General features: G+C 51.6%; 1 protein-coding gene across 8 annotated transcripts in view; it reads right to left on the bottom strand.

The window, feature by feature from the left end:
- The window catches only part of SYNE2 (spectrin repeat containing nuclear envelope protein 2), a 1,840,150-nt gene that overhangs the window by 1,131,244 nt on the left and 691,172 nt on the right, over positions 1 to 17,734 (bottom strand). For all 8 annotated transcript variants that reach the window (XM_069638223.1, XM_069638224.1, XM_069638227.1 and 5 more), the window contains 2 exons: positions 14,919 to 15,038; positions 14,533 to 14,824 (listed from right to left, as the gene is read on the bottom strand). In XM_069638223.1, the coding sequence (XP_069494324.1) occupies positions 14,533 to 14,824; positions 14,919 to 15,038 (412 nt within the window). The remainder of the gene's footprint in view (positions 1 to 14,532; positions 14,825 to 14,918; positions 15,039 to 17,734) is intronic.

The following is a 17,734-nucleotide window of genomic DNA, read 5'->3' as shown; positions in this document are numbered from 1 at the left end:
TCGCATGGCACCAAGATCCAACATGGCTCCCTGATAGTACAATTGCTTTCAGCGCTTGTGCTCCCTAGTCAGTTAGCAATCATTAAGTGCGCAGCACATCGCAAGATTATAGATGATGTAGGGAAAGGGAATGCTTTCGCTGATCAAATAGCTAGACAAACTGCCTCTGATCTCTTCACGGAGATGTATGTTTCAAGGGAGACTGTAGATGCATATGCAATGGATGAGGGTGTTGGGTCTGTACGGGATATCCAAGCCGATGCCACATTAGAAGAATCCAAGAGGTGGGCTGAGGGCTTGGGGAAACTCGATGATGATGGGTGTTGGGTGGACATGGTTGAAGGGAAATGGTTGCTTCCTAATGCCTATATAGTAATGATGGTTACCATGGCACACGGTCCCACACATGTGTGCGCTCAACAGATCACGAGAATGTTAGAGAAAGTCTGGGTAAATGATAAGATTTCAAAAATCGCCCAGCATTATGTCCAGAATTGCATGATTTGCCTACAACACAATGTGGGAAAGGGGACAGCAACTCCAAGAGGTAGCTTTGGGCCTCCTTCTGTCCCGTTTGAAGTGATTCACTTTGACTTTATTGAAATGGAGTGATGTAACAATCTAAAATATGTCCTTGTGGTCATTTGCGCCTTTAGTAAGTGGGTCGAGGCTTTCCCTGTTAAAGACGCTACAGCCATGACCACTGCAAAGACCATGTTAAAGGAATTCTTCCCACGGTTCGGTTTGCCGAGAGTTATCTGGTCGGATAATGGTCCGCATTTTATCGCTGCTATAATTCTACAGATATGTACGGCAATGCAAATTGACAAACGATTCCATTCGGCCAGACATACTCAGAGCGCTGGATTAGTGGAAATCACAATGGTATCATAAAAAACAAGCTCGCTAAAATGTGTGCCGGCACCAAACTAAAATGGCCGGACGCCTTACCGATCGTGTTACTAGCCATGCGTACAACCCCTCAAACTAAGACTGGGCTCTCGCCATTTGAGGTGGTAATGGGGAGACCTGCCAATATCTGGGGTCTTCCGAAGCCTAGGGCATTGAGGAATGTAGAAAATGTATTGCTCTCAGACTATTGTAGCCAGTTGACTAAAAACCTGTATTTCATTTATCCCCAGGTACGAGGCGCTTTACCCGCGCGATACGAGGGCCCAGGCCACAGTATACAACCTGGAAGTTGGGTTTTGGTCAAATCCTTTGACCGATCTTCCTGCCTTGCACCTCGGTGGCGGGGCCCGTTCCAGGTTCTGCTGGTCACCCAAACAGCGGTGTGTGTCGCAGGCCGGAAGCATTGGATCCACGCGACGCATGTCAAGAAACTTCCTCACCCAGTGCCACACGTTACAGAAGAAACAGAACCCCTCGCTAACGCTGCAACCAATGATCCCAATGCAGTGAGTAGCACTGAGAGTGCGTCGGAGAATATTTCTGAGCCCGTGAGGCTTGGGGAAGCTGCCATTTTGTCTCCGCACTCTCCGAAAATGTTGCTCCCAGAAATTGCTGTTCCAACTTCACTTGCCTCTGATACGTTGCTTCCAACGGGAAGTGACGACATCTTGTTCTCGGATCAAACAATACCAGGCACAACAAGATACAACTTCCGGCCACGAAGATAGACATACGGCACGGTTTTGCTGTGCATCTGATAGACATACGGCACGGTTCAGCTGTGCATTCAAGGAAGGAAAGGATCATCAAGGGCTTGCTTTTGCCCAAAAAGTTGAGGAATGGGATTCTGTTGGCTAGGGGTTGTGGAAGGACTAAGAAGCCGCGCGACCGTAGTGTCGCCAGCAACGAACATTGGGGTCGTCAATTGAAAATCTACAATGCCTGCTACCGCCACCGCTGCTGCTCATATTGGACTTATAAATAAGGGGGTGACCAACTCGGACAAAGAACAATGTTCCTGGGCCCCGAAAAGGTATTGCTGTGTTTTTATGATCATATTTGGTTTTATAATAGTCACTGTTTTAGGCCTTTGGTATTTCGAACAAACTCATTCTTTAGAGTATTTGCTGCCGACTGAAATTGTACCCACTGTTCCTACAGCTTTTGTACATTTGCATACTCTGTCACTTAGGGACTCACAGCATAGACAGAAGTATCACAATAATACCTTGTTGCTTATAATGAATGCAACACATGCCATTTTTAATAAGACTAATTGTTGGGTCTGCTCACATTTACCGCAACATGGGGATAAGGGGCTAGGTTGGTATATTCACCCTTTACCTTTGACAACTGCTTGTTATGCTTCACTTAGAGCACTGTTCTTTGGCCGATGGAACGATAGCATCTCGGGGAACTTTGATGGGACTAATTTGAATAGTTTCGAGAAATGTGTTCTGACTCGACTGGGATGCTCGCTTTTCGCAAATAGGAGTAAGCTCAATATTGCTTCTATTAGGCCTTCTGATAGACTGTCTCGTCCTTTCCAATCTTTGATTTCCTTTAAAATGGCTCCGATAGGCAATAAGGATGCCGTGCCTCCTTCTTACACTGCTAACCATAGCCCCGATTCAGTTTCTTTCTGCATACAGAGGAATGGCACTCGGTCATTGGGAGATTTTAAAGGTTGTGCCAACGTTGCAAATTTGACTGGGGAAGACAGACCTTTGTATGTAGACGAACCTGTCTATTTTGTTTGCGGTAATGTAGCATTTCCATGGTTGCCCAGGGATTGGCAGGGAACTTGTTATCTAGGAATCCTGTTACCTGGGGTGTTTATAGCAAGTACTGTAGAGGTTTCGAAGGCTCGTCCATGGCGGGACGAGAATGGCGACACTCCAGCACAGGTTTTAGGAGATGTAGCGAAATCATTCCTTCCATTCTTTGGGCAGATAGCGAATTCCGAGGATATCAGGAAACTAGCGAGAGTACTGGAGAGAACCATCAACCGGACCACAGATATACTCTATAATATGACTTTAGAGCAGAAAGCGATCAGATTGGTAGCGCTTCAGAACCGGATGGCATTAGATGTCATTCTGTCTGAACGTGGTGGAGTATGGAAACTAGTGGGGTCCGCTTGCTGTGTTTTCGTACCAGATTCCTCCCCAATGATTTTTAAGGCAATACAGAATCTGCACATTCTTAGTTCAGAAGTGCATGTTCCCGAGGGAAATTGGGATCTTAGCGCTTGGTTCTGGGACTTCTTGCGGTTTTGGGGTTGGAAAGTGCTTTCAGTCTTGCTGATTATTTTGGGAATTCTGCTATTTCTTTGTTGTTGTATCCAATGTCTACCAAGTGTATGTTCAATGCTAGGGGGATGTTGCGCTCAGGCGATAGGTACAATAGGACATAAAGTGTATGCCCCGGATAAAACCTCTAAGGAGTATGTACTGAAAGAGATCTTAGTAAAAGATCTAATGGCGATAGATATTTCTGACAGCTATTCAGGGTGTATGGACAATGACACATGGAGTTATTTGCAGGGAGATCAAAAGTAGTTTAGCACTTGGCATAGGCCAAAAGGAGGGTTTGTCAAACTAGAAATTATATCGTGCCTCCTATTGCTATGAATATATGTATATTGGCCTACGCCAAGCTGCTAACAAGCTGCTTATAAACTACATGTGAATAAACTCGCATTGCAAGGTCCTGACCTTAGAAACCATGTAAACTGTCCTTTTGGGTCAAGCCGCCATTTTAGGTTTTCTTGCTCTATAAAGTCACCATGTGAGCTAAAATGGTAGCCTATGTTATTCAGAACAGAACTCGATTGTCATGACCTCTGTACAGCTAATGTATAACTTGTCTGCAGGCCACTTGTTAGGGTCATGAGCTGAGACCTTGTCCTTCTGCTGACCTGTGTGCAATGGATTACCTGTATAACCAAAACTGATCTATAATTGAATAAGAACACCTGCTTAACTATATTGTATAAATTAAGTCCCGCATTGTAATGTTAGGCCTAGAGCATACATTATTACCATTTCTTCTTGTTAATGTATAAACCTAAGATGAACTAGATTTGACCTGGCAAGGGACCCTAGAGCAGTAACTTATTTATGGAATGGTTAACCTGCAGAAAGGCTGGACAACAGGCTGGAGAAATGTATAAAAGCCTGACTGTTTCAATGAATATTTGCACTCACTGAGCACACCGAACCACGCCGGAGTTCGCTGTGTTGTACTGAGGTTCGATAGCTATCTGAATTTTGTTCTATTCTTTTGTAACTGGATTCAGTAAAATAAAGTACTTTGTATGTTCCTTTGTGACCTGTGTTTGGTGTGTTTCCTTTTTGGTTACCCTGCCTCATAATATTTCCTTGTTTTCACAGTATGGCTATAACATTTAGACGCGAGTGCTTCTATCAGTCCCAACATCACCTGGGTGCAGGGTGAGCCTGGATAACTGCTTTTTAACATTGTACACTACTTTACCAGAATTTCTGGTAAACTACAATGTTAAAAGCAGTTAACACTCTTCCGCCCAAGTCTGAAACCACACTTGATTGCATTATACTTCAGCAGCACATCTGATCTGTCCACTGAAAGGTTTAAGATTAAGCTCCATCCCTAACTCTATCTGGTTACCCAGAGGTAACATCTGAGCAAATGTCACTTGTGGCTGGCCAATCTACAGCAGCACTATTGTAAGTTTGAATTGTTGATGTTTTACTGAACTATGGCACCACACACGTCTTGCTTGGTAGTTTTTAATCAGGAAACGTCTTTACTTCTCATTTCCCTTGAATTGGGAACTTTTTTTGGTGGTTGTGGTGGTACTCCACCATGCAACTGTACCATCTGTTTAGCAAGCATTTCATTCTCCCATCCTCGTTGTGTTGTTGAACGATTATAGAGCGGTGGAGTAGGGGCAGTGATGTCTTACTGGAATGCAACCCGAAGGCTTAAATCTCCTTCTTTCTTGACTTTAGTATATGCAGTGCATGCTAGCCAATGTTTCCACTGTTCTGCACTGCGCGCGCCAACACCCGCCCCCCACCCCGCGCGCTGTTGCACCAAGTTGGCGACTACATGCAAATTTGCAGTCATATAATTGCCAGTGATGTCACTTCCTGTATTTGGGCCCCCCCCCCTGGAAATTCATAAGTCGGCTCCCCTGCCGCTAGCCATGTGATCACATGTGTGCGGTACGCTGATGCCAAGGATGGAATGCTAGCGATTGCTGGTGTGGGAGCAAGGCCTACATACAGCATTCAGGCGACATGAAAAGGGGACACAGCAAACACCCCTAGCCTGTATTCAGAACTTAACCAGCCAGGCTATAGAGTGAAAGAAAGGAGTTAGTGTGAAAGCTCACTAGAGGCTAAGCCGTGGAAGCAAAGGAACACACACGCGGAATGAAGGCGAGCCCTAAGTACCCCCATAGGTGGCTGTAAGCAGCGGTTACCCGAGCACTCGTTTCCATCATTGCTTTCAATGAACCTATTTAAGATGGGGGTCACTTGCCTACACGACATTGGCCCCTTGAATATTCTGCTGGAATTAGACATCCTGGCTCCGATATATGAATGTTCAGGGGGAATACGCGACTCTTATGTATTTATTTATTTATTTATTGAGCGTTTGTTAGGCGCTTAGATAACAGAATTGTGTTTCAAGGCACCTCAAGGCTAATTGCGGAGGGAACAAGCGAATTAATAACAATGCAAAACAGCAAACATGGGCCTTGTGGCATTCGGACGTGCAAGTGCAGGGACGAGAAGCGCAATAGAAGGGGATGGGTGGGGGGCAATGGGCAAATGCTAGTGGAGGGGCCGGAGAGAAGTGCCACGGGGAGCCAGGGGGAGCCTCTGGCTAAGTGCTACTGAGGAGGAATCCCAGGGGTGGGATGCCCAGCCGCCAGTCAGGGGGCCCGCAAGGGCAGTGCAGTGAGGCCGGGGGGTGCTGGTGTCGACTGGGTAAAAGGCCTGGTAACCTGTGAGAATCATGAGGCCCAGGCCACCGGTCTCAGCAGCAGTGGGGTGGTTAGCAAGGAAGGGAAAGAGGGAAAGAGGTACAGAAGAGCAGAGTTTGGAGAAGTTTCCAGAACTTAAGAAGGTCCGGCTCAAGTCTGGGAGGGGCAGGGAGGCTGTTCCAAAGGGAGGTGCCAGCCGAGGATCGAGACCTGCCCCCCCCCCACCCCCCACTACAGTCAGAGAGCTGGAATTAGAGGAGTGTATGGCTCTAGCAGGGGAGTATTTAGGGAGGGAAAGTTGGAGATAGTGCAATCCCAGGCCCCAGAAGGCCTCGTGGATGATGCAGAGGGTCTACAATTCGATCCTCATGGCATCCAGGAGCCAGTGGAGAGACTCTAGACCCCAAATCAGTCTTTTTGCTATAAAGTCCCTGAAGCCACGGTCGTGCATGTCCCAGTTCAGATGTGTCTGGATTTCAAATGTTATGGACTGTTAGGCCAAGGGCCAGAAGCTGGCGAAACCCCCAAAGGGTTAACTAAATGAAAGGCAGCTCAGCAAACTTGCATGTGAATCGTTTTCGTGTGTACCCACAGCTAGTGGTGGATAGACAGTGCACGCCATGGGCATCCATCTCGAGGAACATTGGCCATGCCTGGAATGAATCAGTCAGCTAGAGGTTAAGTATGCCAAGAGGCACACGAGCAAGTGTGCCCGCAAGTACCCCCAACACGGCCACTCATGCATGTGGGCTTCTCCGTGTCACATGTGTTAGGGGCAAAACACGTGCATACAAGTAAAGCATGTTCAAGGAAGGGGAGGTGGCGTGTCCGTGCAGGACCCGGTCATATGTGTGCAATATCCCAATCCTACACTGGACCGGAAGATGAGAAGAGCTCATAAGCATGGAGTGCACGGCAGGAAAACATCATATTGGACAGGCCTCCAATCAGCGCAAAACATAAGACATGGGATGAACTGCCAGACACACTGGACCACATACCTATCCATTCATTCAGTCCAGATATCATGGAATACTGGTTAAAAATCCCTTGCCCTGGCCAAGACATGTGATACAGCAAATACCACGTGTGGCGGGGGGGGGGCGGGGAGGCGGGCGCCCCTACACAGACTCTCTGCACAGGTCCAGCAAATAAACTGAAAGAGTTGGAGAGTTTCGGTACAAACATGTTCCGTTTTATGCTCAAGACTTGTGAGTGGCGCGAGAAGAAGGGGGCTAAAGCAAAGTTTCCCGTAAGTAGTAGGCGAAGTGGGGATTTAATGCCCATCAAGTAACCCTCAGGATCCCAGCTGCTTGTGTTAGGTCCAGGTATGTCCAGGTATGCTCACCTGGCTGGCAGAAACAGGCAATCCGAGGCCTTCTTATGCCGCAGCCATCCTCTAAACGCTCCCTTGACCAAGCAACTACTGTTCCCCTGTACAGAACGCGGGTCCGACCAAAGGGCACTGCTATGGGCATTGCCCTGGCAGCACAGATGGAGCCCCTGGAGGTGGCCACTGCAGGTCCTTGCCCTTACTCATGCCCGAGTCCCGTGGATACTCTTCCCATCTAGCTTGGGATTTGCCCGCGTGAGAAGCGTCCCTGGCACACGTGCATGACTCAGGAGTCTTCCCTACTTCTTTTGGGTACAGTTTGTGGTGATTATGACCCACTCGTGCATGGAGATGAGCATTTCTGCAGATACATGAGTTTCCTTTATGAAGGCTTCAGGGGGTACATGCTGCTAAATGGACAAGGCTCCATGTCTGCTTGTGGAGGCTTGTGCCCATCTCATGACTCCACAGGTCACTTCTGAGCCCAGGGATGCCCAGTGGAGCCGCCCTCTCATAGTCAATGCCCGGCGCGATGTTCCTGGGTGCAGCTAGGTCTGGGTTATCACACACCCTCTCCTGCCTAGTCCAACCGAGGTCACAGGGCCACTAGGTAGATCCTCGGAATTGATTGAAGCCCAGTAACTCCAGTTTTGGGGCGCCAGGCCCTACCTCACGCCACTGCATCAATGTGTGCTGTCTTGTGCTCTCCCTGTGCCTTGCCTTCATAAAGCGCTCAGAATAGCAGGAAGCGCCTGGCAACAAAACAAAAAAGCAGCACAATGACAAACAAACCTTCAACTAAGCATAACGCGCCACGGTATAGCACTTGTCTTCCTATTTTTGCCACATTGGCTAGCTTTAGTGAACACGTCTCCGCACTGGAACTGCTCCTCAATTCAACAGTCTCGGGAGGATAGTTCAGGGGCCACGTGCTCGCCTTGGAAGCAAGACGACGCACAGTAACACAGGTTCGATCCCCGGGTCCGCGCTTAGAAACCTCTGGCTATTAATCGCATTATAAATAACCTATTACAACATTAATGCTAGAAAACCTGTGGTGCGAGGCGGTGTCCCCTGGCCCTCACACATCGCCCCTTTTATTATCAATTGCTCAGTGTTAGGGTTGGGAACTCATGGTGATACCATCACATGCGTCATTTCCAGACACCAGACAGAATGGATTTCTTTATTGTTTGCTTCTTGGGCGCCTATACATGAAATAAACACACTTAATACTGGAGATCAGTCTCTAAGCGCTGGACCGGGATTTGAACCTCTGTTGTACTACCTAGTCTTGCTCCCAAGATAAGCAGGGCAATCAAGAGTGGCCATAGCACTAGAAAGACAATTCCATACCACGAGGTCTCTAGTCAATTCATCTAAACCCATTCCATCTAATACCATTACATCGAAATGTTTCCATCTAAAACATTTCCATCTAATGCATGTTTTTGGGGGGTAAAGGGTTAATTTTAGTTCAGGTGCATTTGAAAGGGCACAAAACGGGGTTTTGTAGGGGGGCACCCCTCCAAAAAAAAGAAAGAGAAACAAAACTGCATTAAATGCACATTTTTTAGATGGAAACATTTCGATGGAATGGCATTAGATGCAATGGTTTTAGATGAAATGACCATATACCTTCCAAGAGAAAGAAAGCCAAGGTGGGGGTCACTGCTTGTAATAACATCCACCCTAAACCCAAGAGACAGGTCATGGCTCTTCACCACAAGTGGAGAAGAGCCCATGGAGGAGGGTCCATCGAGGAGAGCCTGTGGAGAGGAGCCCATGGAGGATGACCCATGGAGGAGAGCCGGTGGGGAAGAGCCCATGGAGGAGGGTCCATCGAGGAGAGCCTGTGGAGGGGAGCCCATGGAGGATGACCCATGGAGGAGAGCCCGTGGAGAAGAGCCCATGGAGGAGGGTCCATCGAGGAGAACCTGTGGAGAGGAGTCCATGGAGGATGACCCATGGAGGAGAGCCCGTGGAGAAGAGCCAATGGAGGCGGGTCCATGGAGGAGAGCTCGTGGAGAAGAGCCAATGGAGGAGAGCACGTGGAGGGGGTCCATGGAGGAGAGCCCGTATAGAGGAGCCCATCAAGGAGGGCCCATGGAGGAGAGCCCGTGGAGAAGAGCCAATGGAGGAGGGTCCATCGAGGAGAACCTGTGGAGAGGAGCCCATGGAGGATGACCCATGGAGGAGAGCCCGTGGAGAAGAGCCCATGGAGGAGGGTCCATCGAGGAGAGCCTGTGGAGAGGAGCCCATGGAGGATGACCCATGGAGGAGAGCCCGTGGAGAAGAGCCCACGGAGGAGGGTCCATCGAGGAGAGCCTGTGGAGAGGAGCCCATGGAGGATGACCCATGGAGGAGAGCCCGTGGAGAAGAGCCCATGGAGGAGGGTCCATCGAGGAGAGCCTGTGGAGAGGAGCCCATGAAGGATGACCCATGGAGGAGAGCCCGTGGAGAAGAGCCAATGGAGGCGGATCCATGGAGGAGAGCCCGTGGAGAAGAGCCAATGGAGGAGAGCATGCGGAGGGGGTCCACGGAGGAGAGCCCGTAGAGAGGAGCCCATCAAGGAGGGCCCATGGAGGAGAGCCTGTGGAGAAGAGCCATTGTAGCAGGGCTCATGGAGGAGAGCCCGTGGAGAAGAGCCCATGGAGTAGGGTCCATCGAGGAGAGCCTGTAGAGAGGAGCCCATGGAGGATGACCCATGGAGGAGAGCCCGTGGGGAAGAGCCCATGGAGGAGGGTCCATCGAGGAGAGCCTGTGGAGAGGAGCACATGGAGGATGACCCATGGAGGAGAGCCCGTGGAGAAGAGCCCATGGAGGAGGGTCCATCGAGGAGAGCCTGTGGAGAGGAGTCCATGGAGGATGACCCATGGAGGAGAGCCCGTGGAGAAGAGCCAATGGAGGCGGGTCCATGGAGGAGAGCCCGTGGAGAAGAGCCAATGGAGGAGAGCACGTGGAGGGGGTCCATGGAGGAGAGCCCGTATAGAGGAGCCCATCAAGGAGGGCCCATGGAGGAGAGCCCGTGGAGAAGAGCCAATGGAGGAGGGTCCATCGAGGAGAGCCTGTGGAGAGGAGCCCATGGAGGATGACCCATGGAGGAGAGCCCGTGGAGAAGAGCCCATGGAGGAGGGTCCATCGAGGAGAGCCTGTGGAGAGGAGCCCATGGAGGATGACCCATGGAGGAGAGCCCGTGGAGAAGAGCCCACGGAGGAGGGTCCATCGAGGAGAGCCTGTGGAGTGGAGCCCATGGAGGATGACCCATGGAGGAGAGCCCGTGGAGAAGAGCCCATGGAGGAGGGTCCATTGAGGAGAGCCTGTGGAGAGGAGCCCATGGAGGATGACCCATGGAGGAGAGCCCGTGGAGAAGAGCCAATGGAGGCGGGTCCATGGAGGAGAGCCCGTGGAGAAGAGCCAATGGAGGAGAGCACGCGGAGGGGGTCCATGGAGGAGAGCCCGTAGAGAGGAGCCCATCAAGGAGGGCCCATGGAGGAGAGCCTGTGGAGAAGAGCCATTGGAGCAGGGCCCATGGAGGAGAGCCCGTGGAGAAGAGCCCATGGAGGAGGGTCCATGGAGGAGAGCCTGTGAAGAAGAGCCATTGGAGCAGGGCCCATGGAGGAGAGCCCGTGGAGAAGAGCCAATGGAGGAGGGTCCATGGAGGAAAGCCCGTAGAGAGGAGCCCATGGAGGAGGGCCCATGGAGGAGAGTCCATGGAGGACAGCCAATGGAGGAGGGTCCAAGGAGGAGAGACCGTAGAGAGGAGCCAATGGAGGAAGGTCCATGGAGGAGAGCCCACGGAGGAGGGCCCATGGAGGACAGCCCGTGGAGAAGAGCCAATGGAGGAGGGTCCATGGAGGAGGGCCCATGGAGGAGGGTCCATGGAGGAGAGCCCATGGAGTAGAGCCAATGGAGGAGAGCCCATGGAGGAGGGCCCATGAAGGAGTGTCCATGCAGGACAGCCGATGGAGGAGGGCCCATGGAGGAGAGTCCATGGAGGAGACCCATGTGGGAGGGCCCATGGAGGAGGGCCCATGGTGGAGGGCCCATGAAGGAGTGTCCATGGAGGACAGCCAATGGAGGAGGGCCCATGGAGGAGGGTCCATGGAGGAGGGCTCATGGAGGAGGGCCCATGGAGAAGAGCCAATAGAGGAAGGTCCATGGAGGAGAGTCCATGGAGAGGAGCCCATCAAGAAGGGTCCATGGAGGAGAGCCTGTGGAGAAGAGCCCATGGAGCAGGGCCCATGGAGGAGAGCCCGTGGAGAAGAGCCAATGGAGGAGGGTCCATGGAGGACAGCCCGTGAAGAGGAGCCCGTGGAGGAGGGCCCATGGAGGAGAGCCCGTGGAGAAGAGCCAATAGAGGAAGGTCCATGGAGGAGAGTCCATGGAGAGGAGCCCATCAAGAAGGCTCCATGGAGGAGAGCCTGTGGAGAAGAGCCCATGGAGCAGGGCCCATGGAGGAGAGCCCGTGGAGAAGAGCCAATGGAGGAAGGTCCATGGAGGACAGCCCGTGAAGAGGAGCCCATGGAGGAGGGCCCATGGAGGAGAGCCCGTGGAGAAGAGCCAATGGAGGAGGGTCCATGGAAGAAGGCCCATGGAGGAGGGTCCATGGAGGAGGGCCCACGGAGGACAGCCCATGCAGGAGAACCCGTGGAGAAGAGCCAATGGAGGAAAGTCCGTAGAGAGAAGCCCATGGAGGACAGTCCATGGAGGACAGCCAATGGAGGAGGGCCCATGGAGGAGGGCCCATGGAGGAAGGCCCATGGAGGAGGATCCATGGAGAAGGGTCCATGGAGGAGAGTCCATGGAGAGGAGCCCATCAATGAGGGTCCATGGAGGAGGGTCCATGGAGGATAGCCAATGGAGGAGGGCCCATGAAGGAGAGTCATTGGAGGAGAGCCGTGGAGAGGAGCCAATCAAGAAGGGCCCATGGAGGAGAGCCTGTTAAGAGGAGCCCATAGAGGAGGTGTCAGGTTGCACCCACGGATTTCTCTTTGGTCCTGTTACAAACAGAACCTGTGCTTCACAAGATGGTGCCTGATCTGTGTCCCTATGACCTTCCCAAGATGACGGCCAAGCACTTCTGGTCACGGCTACAGCGTTTGAACACCACGGTGCAGAATGGCACCAACACTACAAGAAGCTGTATCTCCGGTAAGGCTAGCCGTTGCCACTTGCTTCCCCCGTTGCAGGAGGCCCGTTTCTCCTCCTTCGTCCTCTCCTTGGACTGCTCTCTCCTTCCTTGGTACTTCTTCTCCTTACTTCTATCGCTCCGCTGCCTTATCTGATTCCTGCTCCTTGCCTGCCCTTGGCTCTTGTTACCTGCCTGCTGCCGATTCTGGTTTCTTTCCCGTTGGTGGCTCCTGCTCCGCTGCGACTACCACCTTATGTCCCCTGTCTCCTGTTACGCTGCCTTGAGAGGATACCAAAGTCTTCATTTGCCACTGACTTGTCTATCCTGTGAACTCGCTCTGGATGACTGCGAACCTCCTATTATCACGCAGTGTTTTTTTTTCCCCAAAGGGTTTTGCCCGAATTCAGGGCTATCCTGAGGCGAGGCCCCCCCTTGCCTTCCTGTGTAACCAGGGGGCCGGGTGGCTTCCCGACAGGATAGACCCTACCTCTTCCCGAAACAAAAGCAAAAAAAATCTCAGGTGAGGCGCTGTCCTCAGAGTTTGCAACGCCCACAAAAAAAGAAAATGGCCCAGTTCCAAGAACTGGTAGCCGCTGTGCAGAACCTATCAGTGGAGGGTCAATCACCGAAAGACGAGAACGCCCACCCGAGACCGGCTCTAACTAATCGAGATGCCTTACCGATGGGATCCCTGACTGGACTCACCTCCGTGGAAAGGTTTAACGGAGACCCCAAACAACTCAGAGACTATTTAGAGGCCCGTACTGTGGTATTTTCCTCTCGTCAAGCCCTATTTCGGACTGAGAAAGCTCAAATCGGGTTCATGAGCACCCGCATGACACGAAGCACGGACTCTTGAACAGCTATGATAGCTTCATTGCTTCCTTCAAAGCCTATTTGGATAGACCAGACTTAACCTACTCCAAGCACAAACAGCTGTTGGACTTTCAACAAGGCAGTATGGAGCTTCAGGCTTATACAAGCCGATTTAAACAGCTTGCTATAGACGCCACATGGCCTGAAGCTACAGGCTTGACACTGTATGGACGGGGACTGAGTCAAGAATTGGAAGATGAGGTGGCTCGGACCCCTCGACCTGCCTACAAAGTGGCTCAGACCCCTCGACCTGCCTCTGAGGTGGTCGGACCCCTTCACCTGCCTCTGAGGTGCCTGGGACCCCTCCCCTGCCTCTGAGGTGGCTCGGACTCCTCGACCTGCCTCCGAGGTGGCTGGGCTACTCGACCTTCCCCTGAGGTGGATCGGACCCCTCGACCTGTCTCTGAGGTGGCTGGGACACCTCGACCTACCTCTGAGGTGCCTGGGACCCCTCGACCTGCCTCTGAGGTGGCTCGGACCCCTCGACCTGCCTACAAAGTGGCTCAGACCCCTCGACCTGCCTCTGAGGTGGTCGGACCCCTTCACCTGCCTCTGAGGTGCCTGGGACCCCTCCCCTGCCTCTGAGGTGGCTCAGACTCCTCGACCTGCCTCCGAGGTGGCTGGGCTACTCGACCTTCCCCTGAGGTGGATCGGACCCCTCGACCTGCCTCTGAGGGGGCTCAGACCCCTCGACCTGCCTCTTTTGAACAGTAAGCGGCCTTGGTTCTACAGATCGATTTCCGTCTTCACGAAAGGAAAGGAGACACGACTCTAAATCAATCATGTTCTGTTCAAAGGCAGATTTGAAACATTACGCCTTCAATGTTGCCAATAGAGCAACATTCAAAGGCTAGACTAAGATTTCAAAAAGCAATGGAGCAGACCACACGTCTATGATGAATAGGACCCCTGACGGATGGCAAAGGTGGTATATTACCTCCTTCCACTGAAGCAGATGCTTAGAGCTGATGCCAATAGAGGAAGAAATGAAGAAAACAACGCTGCACAATTCAGAAGAAAGAAGAACTCCATGAGTGAATGCCCAATATTCCAGACCCCCAAGGGAGGAGGACCACTCTCCGGTGGTCCTTCAGTGATGAGTAGCTCCTGCCCCCTGATGCTGGGATGGTGCAGCCGTCCACAATGCCATCAACTCCAGAGGCCATTACAGGGCTGGCCCTACAGAGGGAGTATTCACAGCTGCCTAAATGCTGTGCGGTCTTCATTCAAACATACATCCATTGCATACATTTACATTGCACTCACTATATGCCCCATAGCCGCGCGTGTTCATCTTACATTTAGCTGCGCGATCCTCTCGTCCAGGTCAGACTTGCTTCCTTCCTCTGAATCCAAAGCACAAATGGATTCCTTGACCCCCGCTATCCACGATGTGATGCTCTGCGCAAGGTCTCTGGGGTCCCGTTCCTCCCTCTTGAAAGGTGGCGGGACTCCCACTTTCTCGCAGACGGTTATCAATAGACCTTGGTACCTCTTGACCAGCTGCGTTGACTTGCCGATCACTTCTTCTTCTGCAAACCCCAAGGCTTGGACAGAGCTCACCAGCTGAGCCAAAGAATCAAACTTCTCCCTGTCGAGAAGAGAACACCAATGGTTAATAAAGGGAGAAGGGAATGAAAATCAGTTCAGGCAGATTCCGACCCTACGAAAGCCATGGTGGCTACCTGTAAAGAGTGATGGACTCGTAGAAGGACTTGAACTTCTTCTTCCTCTTCTCAATGTCTTGGAATCTCTTCTCCTGGCTGGCCAGCCACTTGCTCAAATGACTGAATTCCTCCTGAAGCCTGGGAGATAAGCAGGCAAAGTGAAAGATGGCATTATAGCACCTCAGAATCAGGTCAGGAACGCAGAAGAGCCCTGCCGTGGAACATGACACCCCCTCTATCAGGGATCCGATCTTGCTGGGGTTGCACTGAGCGGCAATCCGAACCATGAAACACATAAATGCAGCCCAGGTGGCGCCCCCCTGGTACACTTGCTTATTACTGCTGGCAACGCTCTTATCCTAGTTCCTCTCTAGGAAAAACAGGATGCTAATGAGAAACCAGGTTTCCAGTAGATATGAATTTCTGAACTCAAGTCAAAAAGCCATGAACACCCATGCAGCATTAAAGGGTAACTTGCCACGATCCATACCCACTTGGGGGTTGGTGATTGGCGAGGTTTGTGAAAAGAGTGCTGCCGTGGGACGCCGCAACATGGCCGTTCAGGTCCAGTGTAAGAGATTCCCATATCTGTAGTATTGTGAGGGATGGTGCAGCATATGGGAGATGCTTATTATTAAGGTAACAACAAAACAGATACACAACAGAGCGCTTTACTAGCATTTCGGTGCTGGACTGCCCCAGGGCAGGACAAAGACTGATATGTTTGGGATATTTCTCCTCTGTGAAAGATAGTGAGCTAAAAACTCTGGGTAAGGCTCTCATAACCAGGACTAATGTCTGGCAGAGGGACTCCCAGGACCCCCCCCTTGTGATTTGCAATCTCTGCAGCGAGACAGATGCACCTGCAAAGCAGCCAGGGCAGTGATCTCTCTCCCTCGCACTCCCAGCTGCTCTCACTTCCTCTGAAACATTCCTACATGCCAGGTATTTGTTCCTGGAGTTTAATGCGCAGCCTACAGGGAAATCCAGATCATGGAGTCTTGAGTTGGGCAAACAATTGCTGAAGCTTGTGTTATTTTCAGAATTGCTGTGTGTGCAGGGCCTACCTGGCAAGGCTGGTGCCATTCACAGATGCAGCAGTAGTGTCACTTACTAGTTTACTTTCCAGAAATTACGCAGGGTGGACTGGCCTATAGGGAACTCTGGAGATTTCCTGGTAGACCTCTGATATTGATTGATAGTGATATTTTATTTCTATCGCGCTCGTACACAAGTGTTTCAGAGCGCAACAAGGCAAGGGAGGGGAAAAGGGGAGAACAAAACAGCGATCTTACTAGGCCCAGTGACATTGAGAACTTGCAAGTGCATGGGAGAGGGGGAGGGGAAAAGTGCATGGAAGGGGGGAGAGGTGGAAAGTGGCGAGCAGAGGAGAAACAGATCAATAATAACATAAGTAAATAATAACAAGCAACAAGCAGTGTTACTGCAGCCGGCAAGTGGCAAGTACTGGGGTTAAGGCAACAGACAAGGTTTGTCTTGCAAGTGCAGGAAAAGAAGGTGGGGGGGCTGTATGGGTACAGATACAGACCCCAGTGCAAGGGGTGGCCAGGAGGCAGTGCGGGTCTGCAACTGGGCGGGCAGGGAACTGGGCCCAGAAGTCAGAGGGTGGCCAGATGCACAGTGCCGAGACAGAGCAGCTCAGCAGGGGAGAGGAGGGGCAAAGGCAGAAGGAAAGAGGAAGGTCTTGAGGTGCTTCCGGAACCGGAGATGGTTCTCCTCGAGTTTCACAGAGGCAGGGAGGCTGTTCCAGAGGGAGGCCCCAGCCAAAGACACAGATCTACCCCCAGCTTGTTTCTTTGAGAAACGACTGACCCTGAGGGAGGTAGAGGTAGAGGAGCAAAGAGCTCGAGAGGGGAGGTATTTGGACAGAGCTCACCAGCTCTAGCTGAAGGTATTTTGGACCCAGGCCTCAGAGACCCTTGTGGACAATGCAGAGGGTTTTGAATTTTTGTCCTTGCATCCACTGGGAGCTAGTGTAGAGATTTCAGAGCTGGAGAGATACGATCCCAGGGCTTGAGGCCAAGGACAAGTCTCGCAGTCCTGTTCTGGATTAGTTGCAGAGGGTGGAGAGTAGAGGCAGGTAGATTTAGAAAGAGGCTTTTACAATAGTCCAACCTAGAAAGGACCAGAGCCTGGGAAACAGTGAGCTTCTGGGGGAAGGAGAGGAAAAGCAGAGTACCTCTAAGGAGGTGCAGTAAGAAGTTTGACTTTTTAGAGACATCAGAGATGTGAGCAGAGAAGGAAAGCATGGATCGAAGATGACCCCAAAGTTCATAGCCCCGCAGCTCAGGGTAGGAGGAGGGCCGAGGGAGGCTGGCCAGAGAGTGAGGGGAAAGGTGTGCCAATGGGGAGGATCTTTGTCTTGCTGGTATTCAGACAGAGATCGTTGGCGGCACACCAGTGCTGAATGGCAGATAGGCAATCAGAGATGAGAGAAGGAGAGGAGGTGGCCGAGGGGAGCCTGAACATGATTTGAATGTCATCAGAATAGCACTGGAAATTGGAGCAGAACATGGTAATGCAGTGGGCAAGAGTTGCCAGGTATTGGTTGAAGAGCAAGAGTGAGAGGTTTGACCCCTGGGGCACACCACAGGTAGAAAGGGAGATAGATGATAGGAAGGACCCAAGTTGGACCTGGGAGGGTTGATCAGAGAGGAAAGAGGTCAGCCAGGCCAGGGCCTGATTGGTGATACCCAGGTTGTCATGGAGATGGTTGAGAAGGCTGGCATGGTTGACCGTGTCAAAGGCAGAAGAGAGGTCTGCACTCTGGGCAAGGGTGGACTGGCCTATAGGGAACTCAGGAGATTTCCCGG

This window comes from Ambystoma mexicanum, chromosome 14 (assembly GCF_040938575.1).
Source record: "Ambystoma mexicanum isolate Mex_15411 chromosome 14, UKY_AmexF1_1, whole genome shotgun sequence".
NCBI classification, from domain to species: domain Eukaryota; kingdom Metazoa; phylum Chordata; class Amphibia; order Caudata; family Ambystomatidae; genus Ambystoma; species Ambystoma mexicanum.
The sequence above is the reverse complement of the archived record's forward strand: the minus strand, read 5'-3'. Positions and strand labels throughout refer to the sequence as shown.